Source organism: Coturnix japonica, chromosome 1, assembly GCF_001577835.2.
Source record: "Coturnix japonica isolate 7356 chromosome 1, Coturnix japonica 2.1, whole genome shotgun sequence".
Lineage (NCBI taxonomy): Eukaryota > Metazoa > Chordata > Aves > Galliformes > Phasianidae > Coturnix > Coturnix japonica.
Window position 1 is genome coordinate 123,711,619 of NC_029516.1, and position 21,925 is coordinate 123,733,543.

Genomic DNA, 21,925 nt, shown 5'->3' on the forward strand with positions numbered 1-21,925 from the left:
CACCTCAGGTGCTTTAACAGGCTGATTAAAGCCCTTGATAACTTTCTTATTTTCTAGACCACTGCTTTCAACAAAACCAAGGGCATCACACTGATTAGATAACCCTTATCCAAATGCTTGTTGATTCTTTCAAAGCATGACTTTGAACAAAGACGCAACTTCCTAACTTCCCTTTTCCCCTCCTTGTGGAAAAGCATTAGTTCCTGCTCATTATCACATTTATCTATGTGTTTACTAATTATTTTTACATGTTATAATTATATTGGGGTAACACAACAGAAGTACCTTCATTAAGTACTTTTAGAATTCAGAGGTAAATATTTCCTGGTAAATTGCTAATGTGGTTAGAGTACTGAATTATGTGATGTATAAGGAGAAGCTGAGGGAGCTTGATACATTCAGCCTGGAGATGGTTAAGGCAAGAGATGTGTGTTTGTAGTGATATAAGTGTCACCTCAGAATACCAAATAGGTAGTTACAGAGATGCACAGCAAAAGAGAGGCAGCTGTCCCCAGAAGCTGCACAGAGAATTCCAACTAGATACCAGGGATAAAACATTCACAATGAAAATGGTAAGCACAGGAACAGGTTGCCTAGGAAGTTCCCTGGAGTTATATAAAAATTTCAGTTACTCAAGGCCCCATTCTTTCAAGTTGCCCCTGCTTTGATCCTTAGGCTAGATTAGATGGCCTCCAGCTTCCTTATATTATTCATAAAATTCTATGAATACAAACAGTTATCTTGCAACTACAACATCAGCATGAAGGGAAGAACATACACTATGCTTCTGTAAGGTTTTTTAGCATATTAACATTTTTGTGGCACTGCGTGATGGAACCAGCCTGGTCCTATCCAGGAACAGCAAAGTTCTTTTGTCTGTATGTACAAACTGAATGGGGCAAGGACGTACAAACACAACTGGAAGAACAGTAACATGCTTCAGTTCTAAGCAAAGTCAAAGTCAACACATAAAAGGTAACACATTCAACATTAAAGCAGAATTGCTCCATTTTTTTATTTAAAAAAGCATTAAAAAACAAGGATGTTTTCAGTTTGTGCCTGCTTAGTGCATGTATCCTACTACTTTCTTATTTACCTGATGTGCATTTCTCTAAAAATCCAACTGCACTTTATTCCAAAGGCTCATAATACTCTGGTTTCTGGGAGGAGCGGGGAAGGAAAGTTATTTAAGTACATAAAGCAGAAATATTTTCATTAGTTTAGCTTCAAAGGTGACTGACAGCTCAGTTTCTCAGAAGAATGTCACTAATCATTTGTTAATTACTGTTACATCAATTAGCGCAATCCAAATAATCTTGTGTTTTATGGCCAAGAGACAGCATCCATAGCAGCATGTAAAATCTGGAACAGCATGTTAGCAAACAGTTTGCCTGGCACCAGTTCTTCTTACTGTTCAAAATACATTAGTGATACAGCCAGGTCTTCATGTTTTTTTATTTCTAAAGAGACAAAGACCTCAAAAACCACAGTAAAAGGCCAGCTGAAGCATCAAAGAAGTTATACTGAAAGACAAAACTGTACTACTTAAACTCTCAGGCTCTCAAACGTTATCAGTATGGAAGAAGACTCTAAGCAACTTACAAGCAATCATTAAGCTCAAATGGAAGTAGAACTTCAGCACCGTATAGTTATCGAATGCTTCTATACATGACATAATGATACAGATGGTATGAAGGAGTAATACCACCTCAAACTTGAACAGCCAAAGCAGCAGCATACTTTAACAAAACACTTTATTCACCTGTCTACAGACATCTCTAGGTAAGTGCTTTACTCACCAAGAAAATGGGTTTGATTGCCTGTTTTAATTACTGGTTTCATTTAGGGGAGAACTCTTGAATGGGATCTTTTCTGGCTTATAGAAACAAACCCAAGAATTGTACCAACAGACATCAACTAAGTAAACCAGTTAGTTTTCTGATTATTTATTCTTTAACACATTAAGACTTGCAAGCCTGTCTTCTAGCATAGGAGCAGTAATGTGTATGATTTTTTAAAGAAGGTAATTTTGAAAGCACTTTCTCAATTATCACATCCCAAGAATAAAATACAGAGTGAGAAAAAGTATAGTTTTCTGTGGTCAAACTCATTCCTACCATTTCCTTCCACAGTTGCAAACCTTCCAGCATACGAGTTTGTAAGTAAACACTGCATGACTGAAGGCTATGAGTTGAGCAAAGGGTTATTTTAAGAAAGGTCTAAAGAAAATTAAGCTCACAGATGACATTTTGCAGTACAACTACTTAAACTACCCTCAAGAACTCCATAAGCTTTTGGTTAGATTCTATAAGCCTTGAAATCAATGGTATTTAACAGAGCAACTGAATCTAGTGAAGGACAGCTACACAGCTTGAAAGACAGCAGCATTACTAAGCTGATCTCAATACAAGTCACAAGAGTTATTATTACTATTATTTTTAAAGCCAGCACTAGGATCAATAACCTGATAAAACTGGAGCAATAATAATTTGAGTTGAAAAGACCAAAAAAGACCAGTGAGACTTCCCAGGTGGTCTTCGTATCACCTTCAACTAGATCCCACTTGATGCTATCCTACTCAGGAAAAGCTGCATTTGGCCGCTATGGCCATGCAGTTGACCGCTCAGTAGGTGGTTAGTAGGACCTCCCACTAATTTCAGTTACAAACATAAGGCAGTAAGAACACAACCAGGTAACCCGAGGAAAGTCCTCTGCTTGTTTACACAGCATTATTGCAGAGGCAGCAACAAAAATAACAGTCTAAAAAAACATCCTGGAACGACAAGATAGCTTATCAGCAACCTAAGTTTTCCGTATGAATTACAGGCAGACTTCCTCCATCTGTCTCCTCTTCAAAGTCTCATCATGGCAGCAGGAAAGCGTACTCGAGCCTCAGACCCATAAGGCTGTCTCAATACAACGTGGTGTATGTAGTGCTTGACAACTTCAGTTGGATGCTTCAGTTAAATGGTGTTGAGAAGTAAGAGCTGACATACAGCTTAACAATTTATATACCTGACTTCAAGTTCTTATATTACTAAATCTGAAATGAAAACCAAACACAAGTTTCTTATGCCCACGTAGCATGAAACCTTACTTTGAAATAAAAAGAGCTAATGACACCTTTACAAGCCCTTGTTATGTACCAATAATGCCACCTACTGGCATGACAGATAATGCAAACCTTATTTTTGATTGGTTTTAAAAGTATTTGAAGAGCTTTAACTTCCATATAGCACTAAATACCACTCATCGGTTCTCTTCTTCACTTCCACTCACCAGAACCAGAAATAGATTTCTCCACATTGTCACAAGCTGACAGTAACTACAGCCGCACAGGGCAAGCATCAGCTGTAAGATCATTTACCTTTATAAGCTTATCAACAGAGAGCTGGCTGGATAACCACTATCTTTCCCTCTGTGTGTTAACTCACCATCAGAGACACTAGAAAATCTCCATTTTTTCTTAAGAGCCTGGCACTGTCAGGATATCCTGAAACAAACCTATTTACAGAATCACAGAATGACCCGGGTTGGAAGGGTCCTCAAGGATCATGTAGTTCCAGCCCCCCTGCCTGGCAGGGCCACCAAACATACACATTTACTAGATCAGGTTGCCCAGGGCCCCGTCCAACCTGGTCTTGAACACCTCCAAGGACGGGGCATCCACAACCTCCTGGGCAGCCTGTTCCAGGGCCTAACCACTCTCCTAGTGAAGAACTTCCCCCTAACATCCAACCTAAATCTTCCCTCTTTTAACTTAAAACCATTTCCCCTAGTCCTGCTATTGTCAGCCCTTTCCAAGAGTTTACTCCCCTCCTGGGAGTAAGTTCCCTTCAGGTATTGAAAGGCTGCAATGAGGTCACCCCGCAACCTTCTCTTCTCCAGGCTGAACAAACCCAACTCCCTCAGCCTGTCCTCATAGGGGAGGTGCTCCAGCCCCCTGATCATCTTCTATTTACATCATGTCTTCTTCCCATTAAATTGGTGCTTCTCTTTGGAGCAGGTCTTTAATAGAAAACCATCTTCCTGGCTACAGAGCACAGACATCAAAACCTTTAATGGTGGCACCTGTGCCAAACCAAACTCTGCAGAATGGTGTCTGTGGATTAGTGCCACGTAAACCCCATCAGACTAAAAGTCCAACAGACCTGGCACTTAGCATGAAAGCTGCACTAAGATATAAATTTCATGCCTTGTCTCCCTAAAGACGAGACTTCCAGGAGAACTTGGATCCTTTTATCAGAATCTCCCAGGAACCAGACATACTAAAAACCTGCATTAACTGAATACCAAAGATACTCCACAAAGTGCTGTTTTTTGTGGTTTTTTTTTAGGGCTAATGGGGTGTTACATTTCCTTAATGGAAATACACAAGAGCATGGGCAAACAGAAGTGAATTTAGAACCAATTTCTGAATAGACAACCTCTTACCACATATAAAGATCAACACCTCTTACTGCATGCTAGGGATGTTTTTACAGCATGAAGAACACCAACTTTAGAGCATTTTCCAGAATGGGACTCAAAAATCACACGCATCATGCAAAACAGATCTTGTAAAATTAACATTTCTACTTATTTGGAGTATTTTCTTAAAACAAATTAAGTCAGACATTGCTTTAAAAACAAAACTTGTAAGTTAAATCAGTGCTGGTAGAAATCCGAAGTTTTTCAAGCTGTAAATAAAAATGCTTAGAAGAGTTTGCTGAAACTTGAAGGAACGGTGGGGAGCTGCTTCAGGGGAAGGTCAGATTGGGAGTTAATGAAAGATTCTTAACCTGAGGGTGACTGGCCACTGGAACACATTTCCCAGGTCTCTCGTCATGGCATCAATCTGGCAAAGTTCAAGAAGTGTCTGGACAAACACTGAGTCATACGGTATTATTTTGGGGTGGTGCTGTGTGGAGACAGGAGTTGGACTTGATAATCCTTATGGGTCCTTTCCAACTCAGGATATTCTATGAAACAGGATATGGAAGACTAGACTCGAGATTCCTCGAACTGAACTACAGGTTAATCTGAGTGTGAGGATAATCCATCAGTGCATAAAAAGTCAATGGACTTGTCAAAATGAAGGTTTATGAGAACATAGATAAGAAGCAGCAGGTGAGTCAGTCCAAATCAATTTCGCCCTACTTAGCACAACCTACCAAAGCACTCCATCTGCTGCATAAAAACATGGAGGTACCCATGTTTATCCTACTTGGAATTGCATATACAATTTGGGTCACTTGTCTTGAGGAAGGCTGATGAATGCAATAATAAATGGTTAGAAGGCTGACCACATGGAAAATCCAGAGGACAAAGAATGACAGTATTACTGTCATAAAAGCAGAGCCACTACGAGCTAGTCCAGAATGGTTCAGTTCATATTATTATTACAGACAGAACTGCGTTAGTGTGAATACAAGACCATAAATGCTGCCAGAACCCCTCTCAAACGACTGCACTCCTGTATTTCTCCCAAATGTTAGAACATACTGCCCCAAAAGATGCATAAGGCCATCACAGCCTGCATGCTTACAACACAGCTACTCTAACATGAGCATCATGTACAGAATGGCAGTAAAAGTACAGCTGAAACTGTGCTTAGAGACACTTAAAAACTACAGTAAGATCTACAGCTTGTTGGCTGAGCACATAACACGTAACATAAGAAAAGCTCTGCTAAAGCTAAGAAAGTACATTAAAGCCAGTAACAAGCATAACAAACAACAATCAAGAAACAGTCTTACTAAAAATTGTGTTCTTACCTTTTCCAGGACTTAGGTTTTGGTCTATAAACACCTTAAGCTCTCCATTGGCTTCAATTAGTCCAGCCTATTAAAGAAAGTAACTTTTATTAAATTGGCAAACACTGACAGCCTTTTATCATTAAAGAGGGAAGAAATCACACCGGAAGACTCTGTTGGCACCACACACATTTCCTCACTAATCTGCCACGAATGTAACCACACTGTTCATGGCATAATATTTGAGAAAGCTCAGTAGAAGTTATTAACAATATATACTATTAATTCTGGATAGAAAATGCATGATGCAGTAACTCCTTATTATCTCCAAACATAGCAGTCCTGCAGGACACACAGTCTGTTTCCACTTAGAAAGAACAGTAAGAAATCCAACATTTGTACTCACCACAGTACAGCAAGTGGTGTTACAGAAGCTGAAATGTCCCTGAACTGTATTTTCTGCACTGTCAATACTTGAAGGCTACTGCAGATGTTTAAGTGAGATAATTAAGTGCTCTGCTGTCAGACAGCAGCAGAATTTTCCCCTCAAAAGGCGACCTGAAGAGCCCTGCTGGTAATTAGCAAGTTCAGCAAACCAAGCGGACCACTAGAGGATGCTGTGGTGCTGCTGCTATCCAGGTGTATGACAGCAATCAATTCATAAGCCAGAAGGAACCTCACAAGGCAGGAAACTGTTGAAAACTTTCTCTCTTTGCTGAAACGGAATAGGGGAAAAGTAGATGACAGAACACTGAGGACAGGCTGGGAGGTGAGCAGAAGAGAAACTCTGCTAAGGGAAGCATTAAGAGCAGAATTCTGTATTAGTATTGCGAAGATAAGGACCCAGCGGCACAGATGAAACACAAGTGAGAAGATAATAAAAGCAATGGGTAAAATGAAGAGCCTGTAGTATTTATCCTCCCTTCTCGTAGTTTTCTCCCCACCCAAAATAATGCAATAGCTTGATTTAATGAGGCTGTGACAACTTACCATGACACAAACAATGCCTGCTCTCCACCTTGCCCACAGCAGGGATTCAAAGGTCAGCTCTAACAAATGACATTTCTCCTTCCCTGCTCCCAAGCACCAGACCTACACAACCTCGCAGGCCAACAGACTATATCTGACCCCTTCCAAAGAAAGACACTATTCACTAACGTGAAATTGCTAACATGTACAAAGATGTTATAAAACAGGCTCTATGGCAAGATAAACTTCCAGAACACCAGAAACTCAATGTACTGAAAGTGAATTGGATATGAAGACAAATATGGCGGTATTACATCATATTTCCTACCCTACCTCAGTTACACAACAGGAGTGCTAAACCACACAGGAAGCACCATCTCACTGTCCCAATTCTTCTACATGCAATCCTTCACTTTCTATTCAACAACAGAAATAAAAGGCCTGTGCTCCTAGGACACCCAATGGTTTTCTGCTCATGAGAACGAGAGATGCACCAATGGGAATGGAAAGATTTTTAACATGCAAAAGAAAACTTCCATCAAGTTTGCATATCAGTTATAGTGATAAGACAAATATCTACAGTGTGAGCTTATTCAGGAATTCAAGTATGGAAGTCGCTACACTGAATGCTATTTCAATAATTTGCAAATCAGGTAATTCAGTCATCAGTTATTCTTTGCCCTCCCCCCACCTCCAAGTCTTTATTTTAACAGGAACAATCTAAAATATAACCATTTCTATTACTTCATTTTATCCTTAAGTACGGAATCAACCAATAAATTACGTCACCTATTAAGTTCTGTATTTCCCTCTATATAAACTAGATACAAGACGATAAACTACCAAAACCAATGGTCAGCTCTAGGAACACCACCCAGCGTTACAAAGGGTCAGGTTAGTGCCACATAACCTGGGTCATGTTTCTGTGTGGCTGAAAGCATGCAAGCCAACAACAAACTGGAAAACGTTCAGGAAAAACATTGCATTTCAGTCAGCAGTAGGATATAATTTTGGAAGATTCTGAAAATGACAGTCGGCAAACAACAAGAACCCTGAGGAGCCAGCAAACTGATGAAGACAACAGCAGTTACAGTTCCACCATCCTGCACACCAGTGTCTTGCCGAAGGTTCAGCTCTGGCAGTTACATGGCTGGTAAATATTCAACTTGAAAGCGTATGCCTAGGAAAGGCTCCAAGAAAACTGCCAGGGAAGAACACTACCAAATTCAATAGCAAACAGCACCCCCAGCTGCTATGGTTCACAATGAAAGTTGATTTCATTTCTAGTGAAAGTTCTCCTTCTCCAGGCTCAGTGTGTGCACTTCGCACTTCTAGATACAGTATCTGACTATGAGGTTATCAAGACTGTCACTACTTTTGAGTCTTCTCAAAGTCATTAGCTTTAAGTGACATAGGAATGAAAAAGTAAGACTTTCATCCCACATAAAAATCCGCCATCTTTGTCTCACAAGAGCACTACTAGGCAAAAATCTCTCAGTGCATACTTGAAAGAAATTCCCACTATTTTACAGGGCAGTTATTTTAGAAGAGTCCAGGGTTACCCCTCCATAACCTACCCAGCACAGCGCCCAAAAGAAAGAATTCAAGTTGAACTCAGAGGAAAAAGTGACCATAGCTCCCAGTAGGTATATCCCAGTCACAGACCCACAACGAATGTAAGAAGTACCTGGGTTTTGTTTTCCTCAGTAGAAAAGTAACCTTTTACCAAAAAGGGTATCAAGCTTTTCTGATGTGAAAACACATTTAGTTTTCAGACCTTATCAAGCTACTTGTAACAAGGTATTCTGATATATTTTTTCCCCCATCTGATAACAGAATAAAAAGAAAACGTTTTCTTCTCATGATTCTCAGCTCCTAGATGCATAGCTTCCTTTGATGATAATGTCAGTGCTGCCTGGAGCAATATCACCATCTAAATATTTGATTCTGAAGGCTTTATTAACTGCCTGCAACTTCTCAATTTAGAGTTGCTTTCCTCTTCAAAGAGGCATGCTAGCTACATTAACTTCTGCAAGGCTATGTAAAGGAACTTTCTGTGTTGGTAACAGGTATAACACCCTTCATGTGAAATAGTTGTGAAATAGTATTTTTTCTTGGACTAAAGTAGACCTGGAATGAAACTTGCAATCTACCAAGCCCTCTAATTCTAGCTAGCTAGCATTTGTGATCTCTTAAGTTCAACAGTAGAAATTCAACACCCTTACAATGAAAGTACCATTTCCACAACCTTCCAGACTTGCAATTTTCTCTCTTACTAGGAACTGGCATAAAATTATTCATTAGAAGCTTTAAACGTTAGTTTCTTGCTGAATTTGGACGGCAGAATAACTGGACAGGTACATGTCTGATGTCTATCAAGCTTAACCTGAGAGGAAGGTCCTTCTGCTACAATGAGATAAGCAAACACAGAGAAGAGAAAGCTGCCTTTGTGCCATATAAATACCTTTTCTATCTCACTACGTAACGAGCCCAATTTTAAGTATGCTCTATGAGAAAGAGCTGAAAGAAGAGGGAAAGGGAAAAAAAAAAAGGGGGGAAGATAAGTGCAAACAGAGGCCTTTAACAGCAGGATAGGACCACTAAAATGAGGCACAGAACCAGGTTTGTCAACCAAACAGGAGAAACAGGTCAAAATACACAACAATGCTTAAAGAATGGGAGTCAGAATGGGACAGATGGAGAAACAAGCAGACAACATTGGCACTGACTGGGAATGAATGAAAAGGAACTTAAAAAAATCAAATATAAGATGACAGATGAGGGTATTAGTGTAATTGGGAGTATCGCAAGAAGTACAGGAAACAGAAGTGTTGGGAACCTAAAAATTTAAAAAGACCAAGGAGAATAGATCTGTGCAAAGAGAACATAGGAACAGGGATAGTGAACACATTCTATGCTAAATTAAGCCACAACTACAGAGTATACAGTAATAAGAACACAACTAGGGAACGGAGAAGTGAGAAAGGAAAAGTATTCCCAATAGAGCAGATTTCCTCCTGGAGCTTGTCAAAGACATCAGGAGGATGCTTCTATTGTCTACAGGCATTTGCAAAGTCAACTGGCAAAAACCCACACATCTGGAGCAAACAACTTAATTTGATCAGTACAGAGTACCCATCTCCAGGACTTCAGACTTGCTAAGTAAGCAGTAACCATAAAGGCACTATGCCATGTAATTTTACTGTGACTCCTTAAGCACAACGTAGGGGTCTGGGATTTATTTTATCATCAGGAGGCAACAAACAAACATAATGGAAAATGAACACAGCTACAAAATGGAGAAAAGCCTATAATCAGAAGTAATGATGCTTAAACAACCTTAGTTTTATTTCCATCCCTAGTGACATGCAGATGTCATTCGTAACAAAATGACCATATGCTATTTTTCCCCATTGGACTCTCACCTCATTCAGGGACCAGAACAAATATGTCCTGGAAATGAATTATCATATAGATACAGGAGGCTGTCCCATAAAGACAGCCAATTCATTTTTCACAGAAATTAAAAGGTAATTAAGGAATACAGCAGAGGCCTTCAGGAAAAGAAAGAAGGTTCTTAAGTTTAAAATATTTGAATTCCATTTTGCAAATGAAGTTCAGCTATGCCTCACTGGATAAAGTAAGGCAAAAGATCTTTTAAAGTCAGGCAACAGGACGCTGATCCTACACAATCCTCATGTGTTACTCTACTGTGTCCCAGTAACCTTCATCTAAAGCAGATATGCCACATCCTCACTTCACAGCACCATCAAGATTAACGCACTTGATAACCACTGGGCAACGACCCACACCAAAGAAAAAAGCTTCCCAAAGAGTAAACCAAACTGTTAGCTCCTTAAACTAGGCAAGGTGCAAACAAAACAACAAGACACTAAAAGATCTGAACCATACAGAAGCCTATGAAGATTTAAAAAAAAAAACAAATAATCATGGGTTAGTAGCACAGTCAATCGTTGCTCTGAACACTGGTACTGCACATACACTGGACACTGACATATGTGGAATTGCATTTATGGTTTTCTCTCCATTGAGGAACATTCCAAGGCCATTAACTTTGCCGGCTGTTCTTCTAAACAGAATAACATGTAATCTTTGCTGAATTCCAGACAGGAAGAAGCTCGTCATTTGGAAGACGAGTCAAACGTTGACCCAGCCTAAGAAATCACATAGACCAACAATATAAGCAGAGTTACGATTATCATACTGGATTGTTTCTCACAGTGACCAAATGGCCCAAACAACACAATCTTTGCCAACATTAAAGTTGTTGCCCCCAAAACTAACTGCAAAGCTGTAGGAAGCAATGCTGAATACGAGATTCCTAGGGTAAATATGACCAAAGCACCAGTTCACCATCTCTACTATAAACTGACCAGGAAAGGAAATCCTGAGTTCACGTAAGTGTAGTAGTTGGAAGGGACCTCAAGAGATCACTGAGTCCAACCCCCCTGCTAAAGCAGATACCCTACAACAGGTCACACATGTAAGCATCCAAATGGGTCTTGAACACCTCAACAGAAGAAAATTCCACAACCTCTCTGGGCAACCTGATCCAGTGCTCTCTCACCCTCACTGTAAATTTCTCCCACGTTTGTATAGAACTTCCTATATTCAAGTTTTAGTCCATTGCTCCTTGTCCTATTGCCACACAGCACTGAGAAAAGCCTGGCCTCAGCCATTTGCCCCCCTTGAGATATTTATAAACATTCATCAGATCTCTCCTCAGTCTTCTTTTCCTCAGGCTGAACAGACCCAGTTACTCAGCCTTTCAGTGTCCTCCAGACCTCAATGCTCCCACACAGAGAGGTAACAGCAGTTGCTGTTCCCACAACTGGCTCCCAGTGCCATCGTAGATTTGACTTTGTTAGGCTTTTCTTCTTCCAATCAAATCAAATCTATAAAGAAATTTGGTCAGCAGCATTAGAACACAGAAAAATTCAACAGGTTACGTTAAGTAAGATTCATCTGCCTCACCAAGTTCCTTACTGGTGTGTTAAAAGGCTACATCAGCCCACATTATTTCCTTCGAAGTCTGCATGACCATGATATCATGGGGCTTAGCAGATGTAACGTAACGCAACATAAGACAAACAGCCAGCAGCATTCCTGGGCATATGGACAACTGGCCACTCTTAAAATCAAGTTGTTCAACCTCTGAGAACCATTTTGATGCTGAGAATGTTTAGCAAACGTTGGCCCCAGTTTTTCCTCCCACTTTCAATTAGACACAATAAATCTCTGCTAAGTGATACCTGAGCAAGCAAACACGAAGACTGAAATAAGTAATCCCCAGTGTCATTTAACTTTTGAAACCTGGCATTTTTGTTGAGCGTGTTAAGTTGTCAGCACACACTGCATTCACTTAGCAATGCTACAAATAAACATGCGCAGCCACTGCCGTTAACTACACATCACATTAATAAAGAAGTAAAGCTTGAGAGAAAACAAATTAGCGAGGTGACTCTAACTTCTGAGTTGCCATTCTCTGTTTAATAAGTAAGAACTAACATGGGAAATAAGAAATACACCTTATTATTTATTTGCAATGCAAAGATCTTACAGTTATTTTTCCCTCTGCATTCTTCTGAAAGGCAGATTTAAAACCATTCTAGCAGCATGAAAACCTACGCTGACATGCGCTTTCATAAGACCTGATTTCATAATACTATTTCATCTTCAGTTTACCAACTTCTGAACACATTAAAACTGACTACAAGCAGACAGAAATAAATCAAGCTCCTGAGCAGTCACTGAGCTAAAATGATATCAAACAAGGTGCGCAAACCTCCTGAAATCCACTGACAATTCAATTTCTATAAGCCGTCCCACCAAGACTTCCAGGGCATCATCAAAAATAAACATAATAAGAGAAACACATGATGATACTTTAAGAAGAAATCTGCTTGTAGTCTCTTCAGTGCTTCCTAGATTCTCATAATACTTCAATGGAAGCAGGAAAAAGACTTTTATAGACCTTATAAGAGTAATCCAAATGTGACCGTCTCTTGTCATGAAGACTTACTCAAGTTTGATGTACAAACACCATATAAAAGCAATTTTAGAAGTTCAACTTTGGGATGTCCCAGCAAAATTACCTGTAAAGAAGCACAGATCTACTTCCTTCCCCCAAATTAACACACCTATTGACCTATTAAGTGACACTGCTGTAAGCGATTAGCTTGCTGGTTTCTACTCTTTAGTTGCTTTTTAATACACATTTTGCTCCAAGGATATTTAAGTAGTACTGTGAGATAAATTCATCGGATGAAACTACATACCCAAGTGTCTTCTCAATATTCAACTAAATAATGCATCAATCTTAAACCCTGTCTCTAGGAGTCTGGTAGTGTTAGACCACCTGCTGAACTTCATGCCAGAACTTCTACCATAGCGTCTTCAAGATTTACACACACACACACAGGGCTTCCTTTGCAAAGTTCAATACATTAACATACCAAATTTACTTTCTGTCTCCTACTGATGCCGTGCGCTGCCTAGTCTTAAGCACGCCATGGGTGACAAGAAAGGTCAGCATTTCACTCAGAAAACTCTACCTCCACCTAACCACGAATCCCATGAGCAGGATAAGTCAGCTGAGGACCTTTGCTCCTCCAGCTCCCGCCTGCGACGTACATCTGTAAAAGCAGCTGAAGAGTTTATGGTAGACTCAGTACAGTCACAGAGAATGACAGTTATTAACCAGAAAGGGGATGTGGCTAAGCTGGAGTTTCTGGAGATGCCACTTTTGTTTCAGACCAAGAAATTTCCCATAGGTTGCATTCACTGCTCTCAAAGAAGACATACATGGTGCAAACGCACACACCAGACTGCACACTACTAACACTACTGCCCTCAACTGAGCACAGCTTGTCATTCTGCCTCTGAGATGCAGCAGACTGCTCCTGCTTCCACGGTGTGTGCATCCTGAAGACACTGCAATCATCATTCCCTCCCCCACCCATCTTTTTTTTCCCCTGCTGTTCCTTTAAATTATGAAGTGAAGTCCTTTTAGTAACTCGGCTCCTCTAAACCAAATGTGATATTCCATGGCCTGCCTGCTTCTATTAGAACTGATTTCAGCTCCACACAATGCTCGCATGCCTCAAGCCAGAAATGGCTATGTTCATTACTATGACCACATCTCACTGGAAAATTAGTTTCTTCTTTCTTTTTCCTTCTACATTTAGAGCATTCTAGATCTCCTAACCCTTATATAACCATTCCGAATAAATAAGACGTGGAATGCCCAGATACTTTGACTTTCACAAGCTGCTACCTCATTTTACACTGTTATCTCTCAATTTGACCCAGTCACTGAATCAGGTATGATTATGCTTTTAAACTCAACCTACAGGCTTTTAATTAAGGCGCCACATCACAATGTATCCTTTTTTCCCCTCCCTTCATAGCTTACTGACCACAGCAAAGGAGAGGAAAGTATTCTGCCAAAAACCAATGCTTTGTTGCTTATTTTCTCTTTACTGTACACTCTGAAAAGCATTAGAGGGATATATTTTAATGTAATATTTAACAGAATTTAGACTTTGGTCAAATATCTTGCAAGCATTATCTTGCCAGCTTACCTGATCGCTACTTTTGTCATTACTTAGTCCTTTTTAAAAGCATTTTCTTGGGCTCGCCAATACTCTCCATCATGCTGCCCATTTCTTCAATTCCCCTATAAAGTCTTAGTCTTAGTAGGCGTTTAACTTTCCAAACAGGTATTTTCAAATAGCAGTTTTCATATAGAATCATAGAATTACCCAGGTTGGAAAAGATCTTGAAGATCATCAAGACCAACCGCAGCCTAATATAATAGAGGCATCAGCTGGAAAGCTACAAGTGAGCAACGTAAGGAAAAGAAGTATTTTCCTTCAGCAAGTGGGAGGAGGGGTTAAGCGGGAGCATTATCTAGCACAGCCCTGGCTCCACACCTTCTGCAGGGCTGCCTGTTCCAGCAGCTGCCAGCACAGGACCCAGGGGCTCGCCCGGAGCCCATGTTCCCCAGCTGCAGCGTGCTGATACACGCTTGGCCATGGGAATGCCACCTCCAGACCTGGGGGGAGAGCGGCACAAACCGCCCTCACCACAGTTGTGCCACTTCAGCCCTGCTGGAAATGAAAAAGGGAAGGAAGGGGTGGGGGCATTCATCAACTATGCCATGTTATTCACCACATCTTGCAGACCGTTAGAGCGCTCGATAGGTGACACAGCAGAACCGCGGGCCATTAATGCGGTTCATCTTTCTTCCCTCAAACAGGATTTTACATATATGCAAAGGCTTCTGAAAACGGGTTACACAGTTCTTCAGTTAAGACCTCATACACTTTCTCCCTACCCTGTCCCAGTGTTCAAGCATGCTTAACATGTCACCTACAACCTGAGCCGGATTACTGCTCCTCCAAATTCAGTTTATTACTTCTTGATCTGCTCTTAGAAGACACTGAAAACACCTATTCGTTCCCACCTGTAGCATCTTCTTCCATTTCTGAAGTTTGTTGTTGCGCATGTTATTCCTCCCTTAACTACTCCCCTCCTACAGCAAAATGGATCTCTCCAATTAGGTTCTTTCTTAGATGCCTTACCCCCATTATGTCCCCACACACATTATACGACACCGATCTAACTTCCAGGTGCCAGTCCTTCACTCAGCCCATCTCCTTCCAAATGGCAGTACGAAATGGATGTATCCTAACATATGAATTACTCTGAGCTGCCGCTTATTTCACCTCCTCTTCCACCCCTCCTCTTCCATTTTTTTCCCTGCTCGTACAGCCCTTCATTCCCTGAACTCTGCTATCTGTAGCGCACTTGAACGCCCTTATCTTTTACAGGCGAGCGTGCAGTGACTACGTATTTCTGGTTGCGTTTCTGCACACCGAGATACTTTCCATATGCTTCTGAACTCCTAAAATTCCCTACAAGATTAATTTGTTAAACCAATCACTATTTCACAGTAATTCTCACTCTCCGAAAGCTACAACAGTTCACACAATAACGTAACCTGCTGTTTAGAACTGGAATTGCTTTGTGACTTGTTTGCTATTTTGTTGTCCTTTTTGGGGGGGGTGGGGGGGAGATGCATTCAAGTTTGAATACAGAGCTCTCCATTCTCTCCTTCTCAATATAGAACCGTGGCAGTCCAATTACATTAGCTACAAGCAATGAAATAGATCTGAAAGGCGGAACCTGTTCAAATGGTTCTTAAAAGAATACTGGAATGGATAAGAGCAAAGGTGTTTCTGAGGCCTGCCTCAAGGCCACCAGTCATGGCAAGGATGGCAGTGGAAGTGTATGCTGCAAGCTCCCAATGCTTGCTTTTACAAGCAGTAATCAGCATCTTTGAATGGACAGGGAAGAAAGAGTGAGGAGATAAGGAGGCTTTGCTACCCCGAACACACCAAGCAGCAGAGGCAGCACCAGCCAGCAGTGACACTCAGCTGGTGACTTCTGGAGATAACAGGACAGAGCCACCAACCACCCCAGCATCTGAACGGTGTATTCTAGGGCTTTCTGAACCCACGTCAAAGCCAACCTGGGGTGGTGTTCAATGTGAACACATCTAATGCCAATGACCAGAGAGCTTTTATGACGACAGTAGATTCCAAGGGCTACTTTGAGGAACCTGCTGCAGACCTGAAGCTGGTTTGGGGTCGGACCATCCATATAGTGAAGCACAGCCCAGGCCTGGGGTACAGCACAGTCAGGTTCACACGTTTGCACTGCCAGCTATACCAGAGCCTGACCTGCTTTGCTTCCGTTAGCAAAAACAAAAGCAAAAATATGCTATTAGCTATGCCCCTGCATGTGATGCGCTATAAATATACTTACATCTTTTGCCATGTTACCCCAGCCTAGCAGGCAATCCTCTTACAATCCTGCTGCCTGCGGGACGCTGGGACGACGATGCTATTCTCTAGAAAGCAAACACAACCACCATCAGTCAGCTCTCCACAATGAGACGAGGCAAACTTTGCACCGCCCCGATTCCCGTTGTGCTTCAGAACAGAACCCTATGGGAGAGCGCAAAGTTCCCCCCCATGCCCCGTTCTATCGAAGCGACGCCCCCGCTCACAGCCAGCACGTGGGAGCGACGCCCCGCCGCCCACCCTCACGGCTTGTGGTGGGGGTTGCACGGCACGCTCGGGCGGGCCCCATCCCGTCGGCGGGCACACGCAGGCCTCTGGGCCGCCCCCCTCCCTTCCCGCCCGCAGCCGGAGACCGCAGCCGCCGGGGCCTCCGCTCAGCGGCGGGTGGCCACGCCGATGGCGGCTCCGCGGGCGCCTCCCATCCTTCCCTCCGTATCCTGGGGCCGCAGCCGCTCGCACCTGAGCGGCCCAATGCGGAGATCGCCGGCTCCATCCCCCGCCGCCGCTGTCCCCCCAGCCCGTGTCCCGGCGCCGAGCTGCCGCTGCGGAGGCGCCCGACTGCACATGTGCGGCGGGCGGGCGGCGCGCGCGGGCCCGCGAGCCCGGCGGGAGGGGGCAGGGGCGGAGGGAGGGAGCGGGCGCCCAACGGCCGCAATGTGTGTGTATATATGGGGGGGGGCGGCTGGACGCGCTCCGTGCCGGCACGGCGGGGTGTGGGGGGGCGGCGTGCGGGCTGTCACCGTGCGGCCAGAGCACACCTGCACGGGGGGCGGCAGCGGGGAAAGGGGGGGGGGGGGGGGGGTGAACTAAAGCGGCTGTCCCTGCCCGCGATCCCACCGTCCGCTTTCTCTCTCTTCCCTTTCGTTCTATTCCCCGTGGGGATTTGGGGGGGGGGACAGCGCCGGTGAACCGGGGAATGAGGGGGAGCCCGAAAAAAAAAAATTGAAACTTACACTTTTGTGCGTCCCACCGGCGTGACGCTGCGCGCTGACGTCACGGGGTGTAGCGTGCCTTGCACGGGCACACGCGGAGCGCAGCAGCCAACCGGCCGGCACGGCGGGGGCGGAGGGAGCATGCGCGGGATTTTCGCGCTTTCCGACTCCCCGCCCTGCAACGCTGGCGGCGGGAAGCGGCGGCGCCAGGTTGATGTTCGGGCGGGCACGTGGTGTGCGGCCATCAGTGCGGTGACCGGCACATGGCGGGTGGGGATGGGCACAGCTGGGGAGCACGGCAGCCATGGAGGCATCGTCCCTGGAGGTGTCATCATCATCACAGTATCACAGTCTGGTGCGGGTTGGAAGGGACCTTAGAGATCATCGAGTCGAACCCCCGGGATTCGAGTCTCTGTGTAGCAGAGCGGCACTTCTACCACTTGCGCCACAGGGGGATTCGAACCCAGCGCCTTTGGTGTTGCAACGCGGCATTCCTACCACTGCGCCACCGGGGTACGCGGTGTTGAGGAGCTGTGTGGATGTGGCACTGAGAGATGTGGTCAGCAGGCATGGGCTCATAGTTGGACTGGATGGTAGAATCATAGAGCCATAGAATGGCCTGGGTTGAAAAGGACCACAATGATCATCTGGTTTCAACCCCCCTGCTATGTGCAGGGTCACCAACCACCAGACCAGGCTGCCCAGAGCCACATCCAGCCAGCCCTCCAGGGATGGGGCATCCACAACCACCTGTTCCAGTGCGTCACAACCCTCTGTGTGAAAAACTTCCTCCTCTGTGTCTGCCCCACTCATTGCTGTGGGTACCACGGCCACGCATTGCCCTGCACTGATAGCCGCCATGGCCCCATCTCCCCATCCTTCCTTCCTTGTGGGACATGGTAGCAGCAGCTTCTCTGCAAACAAGAATTGAGCACGTTTCAGAATGAGAACAGATTACAACTCCAAACGTCAGTTTGCTGCGACTCCACAGCGGACACAGATATGAGGAGAACGTGTTTTAACTAACCTGCAATCAGAAACCTGCCAGAGAACGTGCACAGGGACCCATTCTGATTGTTGGAAATTGAAGCCAAGCCATCTTAAGAGAGGGACCTGTGAGAGCTCCTTAAATACAGCCCTCATACCAGCTGATAAGCTTGTCAGCATTTGGCCTCCTTGGGTGGAACTATCTCCCAATTCTCAAATTTCTGCTCTATTTTAAGAAATAAAAATACAGCTTGCCACTGTAACCCTAAGAGTTTTGCCATTCCCTGATGTAGGTTGTATCCCCCAAGGCAGGATCAGCTGTCCATAGGCACTCCGGTCACTTGATTGTCCAGTTTGTCCTTTATCTGCAGAAATTGGGATTTCTTAGTCTCTCTTGGTGGCTCACCGTCCCTACCATCAAGAAGCCTCTCCCCACTGGCAGTAGTAATTACTCAATGGAGTCTGTGGGAGATCCAAAGAAACACGCTTCCTGCTCCGTGAAGCTGGTAGGCCTGTATCTTTATCTTCTGCCTGTTGTTTCCTTCAGGGCAGGGTGGGCTGCATGATTTCCAGCCTTTAAAACATCTTGCTGCTTTTCCTTCTCCTTTCACTGGCATCGCTGCCGCCTTCACTGTCAGATCAGCTAACGGTGGCTTGACTGGTACTTGCTGTTGTTAATAAGCTATTGCTGTTTCCAGCCATGCTACAAACACTGCTAGCACAGCTTATCCTTGTCACTTGGGGGTCCAGTTTCCTCTACACTCCACGTTGCCCATGTGCTGGAGCACTGCCAGGATTGCTTACGGAGCAGAAATACATTCCTTCCCTAGACAAAACCCAGGAGTGCTTTTGTGGTTAACTGTTTTGGGTTCATTCCAGCAGGCAGCAAGACCACACAAGGTTTCTCACATCCTTCATCAAACATCATCCTATAGCACTGTTTTCTCATGCGAGGCACTCCCACGTGCCTCTCTGCCCACAAAGCAAAGGATGTCCAGCTGTAAAACCAGATAGGAGGTACTGTGAGACTGCTTTCTCCTTGTCTTAGAAGATGGAAACAGGAACTCTTAAAGCTTTCATAGAGTTCTTATGTGTCTAATCAGTAATTTGGACTCACATCTAGTATCCATTCAGTTAATCCCAGGCAAAGAGACACAGAATATTGATAATACTACTTCTTTTTCTTTAATATGGACCAAATCAGAACTTATTCAGGAAAGAAATAGGATGAGACAGCCCATGGGTCACCTGGTGACTTGCTGTTTGGACCCTGGAACCAAAAGGACTTTTCACTCAAATCCTTTAAAAGGTAATCATGAAATATATATATATATATGGTGGCCTTCTATGGAGGAGAGACAACATCAGTGGACAAAGGACAGGTAGCTTACCTGTGGTCTACCTAGACTTGTGCAAGGCTTTTGACGCAGTCTCACATCACATCCTTATCTCTAAACTGGAAAGGTATAGACTTGAATGGTGGTCTGTTCAGTAGATAGAAAGTTGGTTGGATAGTTGTAACCAAATGGCTCTGTGTCCAGTTGGAGGCCAGCAATGAGTACTGTCTGCAGGGTTCCACAGGGTGACTGTCCCTTCTCTGCTTGGCCCTCATGAAGTCCCACCTGGAGTACTGTGTCTAGGTATGGGGCCTCCAGCATGAGAAAGTCACAGAGCTACAAGAGCAGGTCCAGAGGATTGCCACAATGATGACCTGAGGAGTGGAACATCTCTCCTATGAAGAAATATTCAGGGAGGTGGGCTTGTTCAACCTGGAGAAGATCGCTCCAGGAAGACCCCATTACAACCTTCCAGTACTTGAAGTGAGCTTAAAAACAGGAGGGAGACCAACTTGTTATACAGGCCGATGCTGACAGGACAAGAGAGAATGTCTTTAAACTAAAAGAGAGGAGATTAATACCACATGTTATGGGAATGATTTTCTCTCGGTGGTGAGGTGCTGGCACAGCTGCCCCATCCCTGTAGGCACTCAAGACCAGGTTGGATGGGGCCCTGGGCAGCTGAGCTGGTGGGGGTCAGACCTGCCTGTGGTAGGGATGATGGAACTATCATAGTATCATAGTCTCATGCGGGTTGGAAGGGACCTTAGAGATCATCAAGTCCAACTCCCGGGATTCGAGCCTCCTGTGTAGCAGAGCGGCACTTCTACCACAACTTTTAAAGTCTGGCTTTAAAGTCTGGCTTTTAAAGTCCCTTCTAACCAAAACCATTCTATGAGTCTTCTTTTGACAAACTCGGCAGATGAGGCTACTACGGTAGAGGAAAGAAGTATAAACCACACAAGTCCATCCAAAGCTTTGTCAGTTCTGCTAGTGGGAGGATGACTTTCATTTTAATTTGCAATTTAAACATACGTAACATACATTTTTCTAGCTGTTTGGTGGGTATCAAAGTTGTTTCAAATAACAGTATAATACTGACCTGAAGTGTTAATATATTTTAATGGCATTGTTTTAAACAGATAAACCTCAAGATGACTTTTAAATTGCCATAGACTACAGTCTATGAATTAAATCTTCTGTATGATTCTTCAGGAATAGGCTTTTACAAGGCTTTTCCTGTTCATCCATAATATTTTAAAGAACAAAGCACTTACATCTAAGATCACATTCAAAACAATGTTTCGTTAAATATCACAATATTTTAAAAGACTAACAATTTATTCGATGTAAATGCAAACTATAAAGTTGTGGAGTTCCAAGTACATATTCAAGCTGCCCTTTCTGGTTTTGTGCAAATTAATTTACTCATGATAGTTTCAAATGCAGAATATTATAAATAACACCCAACCTCTGGAGCATATTTTATTAATAAGCGTCTGCTTGAAATTAGACTACCCATATCTACTAAGTTTATCTCGGATTTAAAACAAACAAACAAAACTGTAAACAATTACTGTAACGGTAGCTAGGAACAGGAATGCATGAGAGATATCAGTCTTCAAATATAACTTAAGTTATGCCCTTTCTCACCATAAACTTATAATCAAGTATGTAAATAAATGCGAGAACTAACACAGAAGTTACCACTGTACGAAAACACATTATATGCTGTAATTTGGAACAAAATATCATACGGTATTGGCTGCATCATTTGGAATATGTATTTGACTGCTTAAAAGTTTGATACCAACAATTAAACTTCCTCTCTGTATAAAGAACTAAGACTTTTACTCACCATTACAGATTTGTTTTGTGATTGAATTTACACTGGTCTACTGAACTCATTCCTCAATGTGAAAATGACTCAAGTCATTTAATGGAAAAAGATACCATAGGCACCATAATACACTTCTTTTTTTAAACAAAATCTGGTGGTGAACTAACAGTAACAAAAGGAGGATGAGAATTAAAAGGCACATTCAGGCAAAATAATAATAATAATAATAACAAAA

The 21,925-nt window shown here is 43.1% G+C and overlaps 1 protein-coding gene across 4 annotated transcripts in view; it reads right to left on the reverse strand.

Annotated features, from left to right (window-relative positions):
* Nucleotides 1–17,663, reverse strand: part of TFDP1 (transcription factor Dp-1) — a 30,192-nt gene extending 12,529 nt beyond the window's left edge. For 2 of the 4 annotated variants that reach the window (XM_015849478.2, XM_015849466.2), the window contains exons 1-3: nt 17,548–17,663; nt 16,557–16,641; nt 5,757–5,823 (exon numbers count right to left, since the gene is read on the reverse strand). In XM_015849478.2, coding sequence (XP_015704964.1) covers nt 5,757–5,823; nt 16,557–16,568 — 79 coding nt within the window. In that variant the 5' untranslated portion in view covers nt 16,569–16,641; nt 17,548–17,663. Of the gene's footprint in view, nt 1–5,756; nt 5,824–16,556; nt 16,642–17,053; nt 17,182–17,547 lie in introns of those variants that run through there. The other 2 variants (XM_015849475.2, XM_015849458.2) reach the window with 1 other exon arrangement.
* Between the last annotated feature and the right edge of the window lie 4,262 nt (nt 17,664–21,925).